This window comes from Salmo salar, chromosome 28, assembly GCF_965601325.2.
Source record: "Salmo salar chromosome 28, fSalSal1, whole genome shotgun sequence".
Taxonomy (NCBI): Eukaryota; Metazoa; Chordata; class Actinopteri; order Salmoniformes; family Salmonidae; genus Salmo; species Salmo salar.
Genome location: NC_138318.1, coordinates 14,385,499 through 14,398,892, shown reverse-complemented (window position 1 = coordinate 14,398,892; position 13,394 = coordinate 14,385,499). Strand labels below are relative to the sequence as shown.

The 13,394-nt window shown below is 43.5% G+C and overlaps 1 protein-coding gene across 1 annotated transcript in view; it reads left to right on the top strand.

Moving 5' to 3' along the window:
- Positions 1-12,038, top strand: part of dnah9 (dynein, axonemal, heavy chain 9) — a 124,287-nt gene extending 112,249 nt beyond the window's left edge. Inside the window, exons 73-76 of the mRNA XM_014179529.3 lie at positions 359-541; positions 2,034-2,287; positions 2,604-2,739; positions 11,360-12,038. Of these exons, the coding sequence (XP_014035004.3) occupies positions 359-541; positions 2,034-2,287; positions 2,604-2,739; positions 11,360-11,587 (801 nt within the window). The 3' untranslated portion in view covers positions 11,588-12,038. The remainder of the gene's footprint in view (positions 1-358; positions 542-2,033; positions 2,288-2,603; positions 2,740-11,359) is intronic.
- The last annotated feature ends 1,356 nt before the right edge of the window (positions 12,039-13,394 follow it).

The window sequence follows — 13,394 nt, the reverse complement described above, 5'->3', positions numbered from 1 at the left end:
GAGATGAGGATTGATTCTCTGGGGATTTGACTTTTATTAAAGACAAACGGCTGCTGTTGTTGCAAATAATTCTCATGAATATTTATACATTTTTTTCTTCCATAATTTTCTTCTCAAGGAGTCATTAGTGCTTGAAATTCTTATCGTGTTTACTCGACGGATGTAATCTTTTTTTGATTCCCTACTTTTCAGTAACAAAATGTGACACCGGCACTGAGAAATTCTTAACAATGAACACAATCTATCGTTCTGTCATTAATACCATCTTCATAATACATCCCCAAATTCAAGGTTAATATTTACCCCCTCTTTTGTCCCTGTCTCTTCACACACACATACACACACACCTTTACCCCAGGTACGGTCTGTGTTGGAGGAGATAATGGAGAAGTTACCAGAGGAGTTTAACATGGTAGAGCTGCTGGGGAAAGCTGAGGAGAGGACACCCTACCAGGTGGTGGCGCTGCAGGAGTGTGAAAGGATGAACACACTCACCCAGGAGATAAGGCGATCCCTACGCGAACTCAACCTTGGACTCAAGGTGAGTCAATCAATCAATCATTCTATCAAGGTCAGCCAATCACAAACAGTCTTCTTTGTCTACTTCTTCTACTCACTCCCCCACAGTTACTTTGAGTTAACTTCAAGTTCAGATAATTACTTGTTTTGGGGTAAACAATGCCAGTGTCCACTGGTGGTGGGTGGCTGGGCACTGCCAACACATAGACCACTTTTAAGAAAAAGAAACAATGGCATTGGAGTCAACTTCCCATTTTAGGGTTGAAAAATATTTTTTTTGTCATTGAGGTAATGAGTCACGCTCTGTTGGTTGAGCCTGTATACAGTAGCTGTAACGGTCTGGTCTGCTCTGTTATTATTCCTGCATAACTTTGTGTCACCAGTATTCCTCTGAAACGCAGGCTGTCTTCTTAAGTAGTGGTGAGTCAGCCCTCTGGCCCCTAGTGTGTGTGTGTGTGTGTGTGTGTGTGTGTGTGTGTGTGTGTGTGTGTGCGTGTGTGCGCGCGCGTGTGTGCGTGTGTGTGTGCATGCGTTTCGTCTTAAGTGTGAGTCATAGTGAGGATTTGAGAAACAATGACCTTAAACACTGGAGAGAATATATTTTTTGAAATACATAAAAGTAAAATGACATTTCACGACATGGCCTGTTCTGGAATCCCAGCTGTATATTAGCTCGGTGTTGTCTTAGCAACGTCTGGTTTAGGGTTAAGGCAGGTGGCTATGTGCGTGTGTATGAGTGCCTTTTCTAAGGAGTTATGAGCTTCGATGCCTCAACACATTGCCTCCGGTAAATTGCCTCGGTGAGTTAAAAGCCATGTACTTTATTTTACCAGTCAAATGTACTCATATTTCGACTTTACTGGGCAAATAAATTGGAATTATCAGAATCTCAACCTTGGCTGGAAGCATTTGGGGGTGCGAGGGGGTGTCCTGACTTGTTGAGGGATCTGAGTGATTTGGGGGAGAGTTAAAAGGGTGACTGGTTCAGGGTTAACGCTCTGCAGTAGATGAGATACATCTGGGAACTCTTTTATCGCCTCAGTAAAAGAGGGTTATGACGGCGAGACATGAATACATTCATTAGCGAGCTACGGTATCATTCGGTGAAGGACACACTGTTTGGCATAGCCATTTAACTTGTTAGCCTCCCTCCATATAATTCTTCTGTTTTCTCTTTTGGCTAGAAAGTGAAGGAAGTGAGTGACTGCTTTTGTTTATGCATGCTTCATCAGCTATGGGTTGCTGTTGCTAGTGGTTACAGGGTGGTATTGCTCAATGACACACAGGATTTCAGTTTTCGTGTGAAAAAGACAACTCCAATAACTGTGAGATTTCTCCTCAGTGTTCTTGCAGAAATCCACAGGAAAAATTACATTATTAATTAAAGTTATTTGAATAAAAAATGTGCCTTACTAATAAAACATTTGACACAAACTTATTCCATAATTGACTGCCAATAAACGTTCTCTGACTCTCATTCCCATCGCTTTTTCTGATTGGTTCCTCCCTCTCAGGGAGAGCTGACTATGACCAGTGACATGGAGAGTCTCCAGACGGCCATCTTCCTGGACCTGGTCCCAGAGTCGTGGACCAGACGGGCCTACCCGTCTATGTGTGGCCTGGCCCTGTGGTTCACTGACCTGCTGGGGAGGATCAAGGAGCTGGAGGCCTGGGCCACTGACTTCATCCTGCCCTCAGCCGTCTGGCTGGCCGGCTTCTTCAACCCTCAGTCCTTTCTCACAGCCATCATGCAGGCTATGGCTCGCAGGTAGGTTGGAATGATAATCGATATTACAGAAATATAGCCTGAAAAAGTGGATTCAATGATACGTGTGCTAACGCAGGCTCGGCACGATCAAAAATATTATCAGATAATGGAAACCAAATTGTTATTTGCTTTGAAATAATGTGAAAAGTACAGTTTTTCTCATTTCAGAACAGTTTTTTCTGTGAGGATAGAATTCACTTTGTACCTAGAATTCCCACTGTCAATTATCACGATAAAAGCTGTTATCACGATACTACTTATCACCAGGTGATTGTGATGCAACATTCCATGATGTTCCCATGATTCCTCCTGTCAGGAATGAGTGGCCTCTGGACAGGATGTGTCTGCAGTGTGACGTCACCAAGAAGAACAGAGAGGACTTCAGCACTCCTCCCAGGGAGGGGGCCTACGTACATGGACTGTACATGGAGGGAGCTCGCTGGGACACTCAGGTACAGAGAGGGGTTATATATGTGACATATAGATGACACAAAGGTGACATAGCTAGTGAGAGTTATGTATGTATGTATGTACGTACGTCAGAGGGGGCCTACGTACATGGCCTGTACGTGGAAGGAGCTTGCTGGGACACACAGGTGGGGATGTCACCTCATAGAGGAGTCATGTGGCTGACATATCAGTGACTTAAGAGTGACATAGACGTGTTGTGTGTGTGTGTATATAGGTTTCCCCCCTACACTGCATGTGTGAAGAGGCTTACAGTTCATACATGGTTACAGATGGTAGGGTAAAGTAGTTATTTGTTTAATTAAAGTTTATCTCAAGGTTACTTCAGTTACTACTGTAGTATGGAATACTGTGTGCTTGAGTGTGCCAGTCAGGCTTTCTTTTTATTATATGTATGCATCCAGCTCTCCTGCAGGGTCCCAGTAGACCTGTTAATTAGTGAATGTGTCGAGTATGCACTGGCACACTTTAATCATCCTTATGAGTGGCACTGCTGTGTTCTCTCTTTATTAAAAGCTAGAGACAGACAGACAGACAGACAGACAGACAGACAGACAGACAGACAGACAGACAGACAGGGGTATGGGCAGATAGACGGAGGGAGGGAGGGAGGGGTATGGGCAGACAGTCAGACTGAGAGACAGACAGACAGACAGACAGACAGGCAGGCAGGCAGACAGACAGACAGACAGACAGACAGACAGACAGGGGTATGGGCAGATAGACGGAGGGAGGGAGGGAGGGGTATGGGCAGACAGTCAGACTGAGAGACAGACAGACAGACAGACAGACAGACAGACAGACAGACAGACAGGGAGGGGAATGGGCAGACAGTCAGACTGAGAGACGAGCAGCGAGGGAGACAGGCGGGCAGTCCGGGAGGGAGGAAGGCAGGCAACGATGGAGACAGTCAGAAAAGCATGAGAAAGTGTCCTCTCCCCCGCACCGCTCCCCTCCTCTCTCCACTACTCTCTTCCTAACTTCTGTCTTGCACTCATATTGGCTCCTCTCATCTCCACTCCTCCTCTCAGCCCTGGGCCAGCACTGTGCCAGTGTAGTGTCAGGGTGTAACGGAGTGTGAACGGGAGTGTGAGCAGCATCCCTCCATCTGGAGCCCGGCTCTGGCGCTGCAGCTGTACAAGTCAAAGATTTATGATAAACCAGCTCATCTATATGAATGAGCCAAGCTACTTATTCAGGGGATGCGGACATCAAAGATAGGGGAATACACAGTAGCACTCTGTGTATATAATAAAGATCTAGAGATGATAGTGGGGGGATGGGAAGGGTGTGTTTATGTTGATGCTGTGTGTTTGATACTGTAGCTTATTTGCTTTGTCATTTTTTTGTAGGGGGTTTGCAGGTACAATATTCAATTTACACAATTTATACCACACGTACCTGTAGGCTGCCACTCAAAAGAAAATAAATAAAATAAATACATACAGGGAAATGATCAGATTGATCATACAGGATTTAGTAATATTACAATTGGTATGTAAAGAAAAGAGAAACAAAAAGAGGTGGGCCTACACCCCCATCCCATTCCCCCCAGCCCAACATGTCTCCGTCCAACCCTCCACTTTCCGCTCCTTCCCACCCCGCCTAGCAAAAATAGAGTGGGAAAGCAGCCTTGTGTTTGGACAATAATAGACACTGCAGTAAATAGAACAGAATAAAAACAGCTGTCTTGTCCAGGACCGGTCTACACAGACCCATGCGCTATAGCCAATCAGAGCTACAGTAGGCCATTATGCAAACAAGCCACACGGCCCTGCCTTCATTCACTTTCAACTGGACTGTGTGTTTAAAGGCAGTTGCAACAGCACGACTTTAGATAATTATAACTCATTCGCCAAAACTCACAAAGTACACCGGAATAGATTTCTGCAAATATGTAAACACCTCGGGGGTCCTCTTACATTTGGGAACGTTACAGTCCTATTGATCAAACAACCATGAAAAGGTAGGCTCGCTCTCCCTCAGTTATGCACATCAACAAGATCAACAACTAATTCCAGCCAGAGCAAGATGACATAAAATCTAATGAAGGAACATTAGATAAACCCTCTCAAACTTTTTAATCTATTTGGCCGTCAAAAATTGCAATAATAAACATTGGGGACTGTAGCCTCCTCGTCCTTCTGTAGCTACAGTGAGGGAAAAAAGTATTTGATCCCCTGCTGATTTTGTACGTTTGCCCACTGACAAAGAAATGATCAGTCTATAATTTTAATGGTAGGTTTATTTGAATAGTGAGAGACAGAATAACAACAACAAAATACAGCAAAACCCATGTCAAAAATGTTAGAAATTGATTTGCATTTTAATGAGGGAAATAAGTATTTGACCCCTATGCAAAACATGACTTAGTACTTGGTGGCAAAACCCTTGTTGGCAATCACAGAGGTCAGAAGTTTATTGTAGTTAGCCACCAGGTTTGCACACATCTCAGGAGGGATTTTGTCCCACTCCTCTTTGCAGATCTTCTCCAAGTCATTAAGGTTTCGAGGCTGACGTTTGGCAACTCGAACCTTCAGCTCCCTCCACAGATTTTCTACGGGATTAAGGTCTGGAGACTGGCTAGGCCACTCCAGGACCTTAATGTGCTTCTTCTTGAGCCACTCCTTTGTTGCCTTGGCCGTGTGTTTTGGGTCATTGTCATGCTGGAATACCCATCCACGACCCATTTTCAATGCCCTGGCTGAGGGAAGGAGGTTCTCACCCAAGATTTGACGGCACATGGCCCCGTCCATCGTCCCTTTGATGCGGTGAAGTTGTCCTGTCCCCTTAGCAGAAAAACACCCCCAAAGCATAATGTTTCCACCTCCATGTTTGACGGTGGGGATGGTGTCCTTGGGGGTCATAGGCAGCATTCCTCCTCCTCCAAACACGGCGAGTTGAGTTGATGTCAAAGAGCTCCATTTTGGTCTCATCTGACCACAACACTTTCACCCAGTTGTTCTCTGAATCATTCAGATGTTCATTGGCAAACTTCAGACGGGCATGTATATGTGCTTTCTTGAGCAGGGGGACCTTGCGGGCGCTGCAGGGTTTCAGTCCTTCACGGCGTAGTGTGTTACCAATTGTTTTCTTGGTGACTATGGTCCCAGCTGCCTTGAGATCATTAACAAGATCCTCCCGTGTAGTTCTGGGCTGATTCCTCACCGTTCTCATGATCATTGCAACTCCACGAGGTGAGATCTTGCATGGAGCCCCAGGCCGAGGGAGATTGACAGTTCTTTTGTGTTTCTTCCATTTGCGAATAATCACACCAACTGTTGTCACCTTCTCACCAAGCTCCTTGGTGATGGTCTTGTAGCCCATTCCAGCCTTGTGTAGGTCTACAATCTTGTCCCTGACATCCTTGGAGAGCTCTTTTTGGTCTTGGCCATGGTGGAGAGTTTGGAATCTGATTGATTGATTGCTTCTGTGGACAGGTGTCTTTTATACAGGTAACAAGCTGAGATTAGGAGCACTCCCTTTAAGTGTGCTCCTAATCTCAGCTCGTGACCTGTATAAAAGGTAACAAACTGAGATTAGGAGCACTCCCTTTAAGTGTGCTCCTAATCTCAGCTCGTTACCTGTATAAAAGACACCTGGGAGCCAGAAATCTTTCTGATTGAGAGGGGGTCAAATACTTATTTCCCTCATTAAAATGCAAATCAATTTATAACATTTTTGACATGCGTTTTTCTGGAATTTTTTGTTGTTGTTCTGTCTCTCACTGTTCAAATAAACCTACCATTAAAGTTATAGACTGATCATTTCTTTGTCAGTGGGCAAACGTACAAAATCAGCAGGGGATCAAATACTTTTTTCCCTCACTGTATACACAGCTAGAGATACAGGTGTCATTTGGTTAGCTAGCAATAACTTTTTTGACTGTTAACCAGGTAGCATATTTCTTGAGTTCGCAAATTCACTCTGGCTATCTACTCCGATTTCAGAGCAGTCTCATATGAGTGTGCCAGAGTGCAGAACAACTGATGAATTTAGGGACACGCAACACCTGCTGAACATGACCGGTGTCAATAAACATAGACAAAAAAAAGTAATAGTTAAAAATGCTCTTAACATGTAAACAGCCTAACCAGTTCTGCTATGGTGAGTAAAATGGTCAGAGTGAGGGTTCTCTCATTTGTGTCTGGAAGTAGCTAGCTAGCAAGCTAGCCAACTTTAGCCAGTTAGCTTGGGTCCTTGGTCGGGACATGCATGCATTGGCAGGCAGTCACTCACCCAATCATTCAATGGCATGACATGACATCCTCCTCGCAATCTAGCTAATGTTAGGCTCCGTGTTTTTAGCTTGCTACAGAAATAGGTTCGCTAGCCTATTAGCCACGTTATGACTGACTTGTGATCATTGCCCTTGCTTGTTTGATTGTATTGACATTCCCAGCCTTAGTTACATTCGTCAATTTTTGTCCAGAATATTGAGTCATTTAAACTGAAACATTGAATCCCAAATGGAGGCAGCAAACAATGTACCAGACCAGCTGTAATTTACAACCTGAAAGCAATATATTTTGGACTACCATGAAATGTATTGGTGAATTATATGAATAATGCATTGAACTGCATCCATCTATTCTGCCAACAATGCCTTAGTGTACGTCGTGGAATGTTGAGTCCAATAGAACCTATTTTTAAAACCTCTTATGGAGTTGATTTTGTAGCATAAACTGTGAATTCGATATTTTTGACTGATATTATGGTTGTCTGTTTGTTTCATATCTGGAAAGTAGTTAAAACGCTGCCAGTTCCACTTTAAACTTTAGGTGACTGAATACTTTGTGTGCCAAACGTGAATTTTTTTTTTTTTGCAATGGGAAGTAATAGTTGTACATTTTGATTGGGAAATTATTAATGGTTATGTTTTTGTATTCTTATGATTGGGACCTACTGGCTTATTATGTCCAGGTGAATGGACTGCTTATTCTTTAACATCATGCTGTGTGTGAATGCTGTCTTTCCATTGGCCCAATGCAGTGGTATAGTGGTGCCTGGAGAAGGGGGTATACTCAAATGTTGCCAAAAAGTTCACAAAATGGCCTGCCAGGTGAAGGAAAGGCACCCTGTGTGAAAAGTTTTCTAGTTTTTTTTAATGAATTTTCCTATAGATATTTCAGATATTCACTCTCAATCACTTTTTTTTTATAGACCATCACATTTAAGTCCACAACAATGCTTAAACCACATCAATCTGATTGGGTGGGCCTGTCAGGGCCTGGCTCACCAGTGGGTGGGCCTCTGTCTATCCAGGCCCATCCATGTCTACGCCACTGATGCAAACAGGGCATGATGACAATTGCACATCACAAATGGCCTACTAAACAACACTTCAGACTAAACTTTTTCAGTACCTGGTTTGCATACCCATTGTTGTCTTAGTTAGCATTCACTGGTAGATATCATAAGTTGAAACGTCTTTCCTACCCTACCGGCTACCAATGTCATTGTTCTGTGAGCTGCTCCATGCTAAAACCAGTTCAGAGCTGCACGCTTCTGCTGTCTGCAGATGATATTCCTCTGAAACTAGGCTATGTGCGCGGCACGCATGTGAATAGATTTCACGTGCTTTGCGTTTGTGTAGGCTACTGATTGTGTAGGTATGATTTCTCTATTGTAGTACGTAATTGATAAGTAGTATACCTCCACTACACTACTTTGATACGCATCAGTAGGGATAAAAAGTGAGTATACGCAATGCCCTCTGAAAAAAAGTGTGTGTATACAGTTTATACCTATGAATAGCCTCCACTACTGGCCCTTAGTTTTTTTACAAAAAGTGCACTCCTACATGAGTACACTGGTATTACGGTTGCTGTCCTTTTATAATCATGAACTTGTCACACACTGAAGACCTATAGGTTCACCACTGTACTAACCTGTCACACACTGACGACCTATAGGTTCACCACTGTACTAACCTGTCACACACTGAAGACCTATAGGTTCACCACTGTACTAACCTGTCACACACTGAAGGTCTATAGGTTCACCACTGTACTAACCTGTCACACACTGAAGGTCTATAGGTTCACCACTGTACTAACCTGTCACACACTGAAGGCCTATAGGCCTATAGGTTCACACACTGCACAAACATGACTATAATAGATATAAAGGCTGTTAAGATACTGTATTAATGTTTCAAGAAAGGAGTGTATATATTTGGCTTGGCAAGGCGGTTTTAGGGCTGACTAAATGGAAGCTGATAATTAGTTTTTTACTCCGCTGGAAGAAATTATGAGTCCTCACTGTCCGAGACCGAGTCAAGACCTAGTACAAATGTATTCGACACCGAGACAAGACCGAGACACTCAATATGTGGTCTCGAGACCTAGACCGGTCTCGATTACTACAACACTGGAAAATAGGTTTATATATTTTGTTTGTATGTACACCACATGGCCAGAAGTATGTGGAGACCCCTTCAAATTAGTGTATTCAGCTATTTCAGCCACACCCGTTGCTGACCAGTGAATACAATTGAGCACACAGCCATGCAATTTCCATAGACAAACATTGGCAGTAGAATGGCCTTAATGAAGAGTTCAGTCCCTTTTAACGTGGCACTGTCATAGGATGCCACCTTTCCAATAAGTCAGTTTGTAAAATGTTTGCCCTGCTAGAGCTGCCCCGGTTAACTGTAGGTGCTCTTATTGTGAAGTGGAAACGTCTAGGAGCAACAGCGGCTCAGACGCTAAGTAGTAGGCCACACAAGCTCACAGAACGGGACCGCCGAGTGATGAAGCGCATAGCGCGTAAAAATCGTCTGTCCTCGGGTGCAACACCCACTACCGAGTCCCAAACCGGAAGCAATGTCAGCACAAGAACTGCTCGCCCGGAGCTTCATGAAATGGGTTTCCATGGCCGAGCAGCCACACACAAGCCTAAGATCCCCATGCGCAATGCCAAGCGTCAACTGGAGTGGTGTAAAGCTCGTCGGCATTGGACCCTGGAGCAGTGGAAACGCATTCTCTGGGGTGATGAATCAGGAGGAATAATGTTCTTAGCTGTTTTTCATGGTTCAGGCCCCTTAGTTCCAATGAAGGGAAATCTTAACCCTACAGCATACAATGAATGACATTCTAGATGATTCTGTGCTTCCAACTTTGTGGCAACAGTTTGGGGAAGGCCCTTTCCTGTTTCAGCAAGACAATGCTTTGTGTACAAAGCGAGGTCCATACATAAATGTTTTTGGGGGATCGGTGTGGAAGAACTTGACTGGTCTGCACAGAGCCCTGACCGCAACAACATCAAACACCTTTGGGATGAATTGTAACGCCGACTGCGAGCCAGGCCTAATCGGACAACGTCAGTGCCCGACCTCGCTAATGCTCTAGTGGCTGAATGGAAGCAAGTCCCCGCAGCAATGTTCCAACATCTAGTGGAAAGCCTTCCCAGAAGAGTGGAGGCTGTTATAGCAGCAAATGGGGGACCAACTCTATATTAATGCTCATGATTTTGGAATGAGGTGTGCGACGAGCAGGTATCCACATACTTTTGGCCATGTAGTTTAAGTGTTGGGCTTTATAGATTGTTTGTATGTATGTGTTGGGCTTTACAGTCATGCACGTGAGCTCAATTTCGAGTCTCATAGCAAAGAGTCTGAATACTTATGTAAATAAGGTATTTTTTTATTTATTTTTTATACATTTCCAAACATTTTTAAAAACCTGTTTTTGCTTTGTCATTATGGGGTATTGTGTGTGTGTGGATTGCTGAGAATGCCAAGGTCAGATTTGTCCATATGCTGTTCCAGTTAAAGGGTTGTTCAGATTCACTTAGATCTGTGGAAGTACAGTAGCTTATTAATAAGCCAGTTTTGTCTTTGCAACAAATAAATATCTATTCTCTCCTAATGGTGACGGTTGCTGTTATCTTTTTATATTTATATCAACCCCATACACCTTCAAGAAGATAAAAAATGATAATTTGTCATGCATTTCAATGAGATGGGACCCTCATTATTCCTATTTACCTAAATACACATAAAGCTATCAATGTTTAAAAGAACACAAAAAAAATGTACAGCCGACTGCTGATGCAATTAGGGCTGTAATTCAGACGGACGTCATAAAGTTGCTTTGTCTCTTCGTCCTCCAAGCTTCTCCTCCAAAGTCATAAGGATTTACATTTGTCTCCTGGAGTCAGCGAGCTCCGTGGTGGAACTTCTGTCTCCTGGACACTAAGTGGAGAGAGGATTAATTAGTGAGATGGACCGCTCTGTTTCCTGTTTGAGCGTGTTTGGAAAGTCTGCTCTGAAAGGCAGCAGAAGACAGGATAACTTCAGACCTAAAGTGACTTTCACACACTGTTCAAGGGTACCCCAAATATTGAGCCCCTAAAGAGTCCTTCTGCCAACTCAGTCAGATTAATTTAATTACATTTGCTGTATTGTTTAAGAAGGATTTAATTCACTTTGACCAAATACAACCCTCAGGAAATAAAATTGCTTTAGTTATATGGTAATACTTAATTTTCACAATATTCCTGTTGTTTGTCCAAAGGTCACCTACACTGAAGAAAAGTGTACATTTTGAGACACTTTTTTCTCAAAAACCATGTCATTGTCCTCTCTCCCTCTCCCATCAGGCTGGTATGATGGTGGATGCCCGTCTGAAGGAACTGACCCCCACCATGCCCGTCATCTTCATCAGAGCCATCCCTGTGGACAAGCAGGAGGTACGTAACGTCTACCAGTGTCCTGTCTACAAGACCAGACAGAGAGGACCCACCTACGTATGGACCTTCAACCTCAAGACCAAAGAGAACCCGTCCAAGTGGACTCTAGCTGGGGTGGCCCTGCTACTTCAGATCTAAATGCATGTTTTATCTTGTTTTTGTAGATCCAAAGTTCTAAACATACTGTGACGTTTCTGTCAGAGACCTTCATCAGACATAATCTTGCCAGAACAGCTTCAGAATGTAGTCGATTTGACTGACCTTTTTCTTTGCACATAAACATGAACCTAGCTAACTGTACAGCACACTTTTCTTTGTGTTTTAGTTGTTACTATTTGAGTTTTAGTTGAGTTCTAGATTGATCTCACTTGTCGAAAGGAGGAAATGTTCCAGTCCAAATGAGGTGAGAAGGGTCAAAAGAAAGATGTATTTAGTGTAAAAGAGAAGAGAAACCCTGCACCAATAGATAGGTTTGTCCTGTAATACTTACATCAGTATAATCCAAAAATAATCTACTCTGGAGACCTCAAATAGTAGTTTCTTCTTTTTTTAAACACCAATTTTGTAGAATAAAGACTTTTATACTGAATCATCTAAGAGTGCAGTCAGGTGTTTTGTGTTCACTGCTTTGCTCCTCTTTTCCCTCCATTTTCTCTGATCTACAGTCATTCTCTCTAACTTTTTCAAAGCAGTCTTCTCCACCAACCACCTCCTTCCTAAATAACCTTCCCAACTCTGAAGCTCATTCTGCAGTCTCACATATACTGTATACCCATCCATTGCACCCAGACATGTGCATACTGCACACATACACACGCACACACGGACACCATAAAAGGATCATGAGGAGGGATTCATTTTATCGTGGTGGTGTATAAATTATGATGCCTCAGCTATCTCTATTTCTCTCTCATCAGCTCCGTCTCTCTGGTGTCTCCTTTATCCAGTTATTGGAGGGCCTTAACAAAGCGCCATGAGACGGAGACGCATGAGGAGGAGGGATGGAAAGAGGGAGGAAAATGAAGAAAGCAATAATGCAATGGGAGGCAATCTATGTAGAACTTGCAAATTACACCTTCAGGTAGTGTTATGAAAATAGATTGTGCCTTTGCCTATGTGGCGCATACCGGTATACACAGTACAGATGACGCGTGGGACTCAGGAGAAATTATTACCCTCTTATGAGCTTAGAAGAAATAATTCAAAGTGCTCTTGAAGCGCTGCGTTTTTGTTGACTCTTTCTATTAGGGAATGCAGTAAGTACTGTACACACACTGGTGTGTGACGTAAAGTAGAATTTGAGCTCTTTGGACCAAAGGGAAAGTTAGCTCCTACCTGCCTTCAAACAATACTGTTATGTCACGTGGGTTTCATAACCACGCCTTTATAAAAATGCAATAATGATGAGACGGGAGACAGGAATCAGTTCAACCATTTTTCTGGAACGTGCTAGGTCTAGAACACATACAACACCCATGATGCTTTGCGTCACACCCCCAATGCACCACACCTTCTCCCCTCTGACTTAAATTGTAACCATTATGAACAACAGTCCTGAAAAGTTGACTGTGAGCCCCCAGGTGACAACAGAGTGTAACAGTTCTGGACCACTCACGACTGGTATTTCTGTCAATGTAGCTTTACTCAGCAGTAACTAATCTGTGTGCCTTTTCCAGGTGACATCCTCTGCAGTCTGGACAGTGTAGGACACAGGACCAGTCTGAGCAATGACTGTAGCAGGAACCCACTTTGTTCCGCTGAGGTAGTTCCTAGCTAAGAGTTTCTCCAGGATTAAAAGCTTGGTCCTTTGCTCGCAGTTCATGATGTTTGACTTGGCTCTCCTGTTGACATTGCATTGTCTCCTTTTCTTTCGGAGGTTTGAGTAGGTTGAAGCTTGTGCGTTGCTCCCTCTTCATGAGTAGCTATACAGACGAACCCTTGGTTG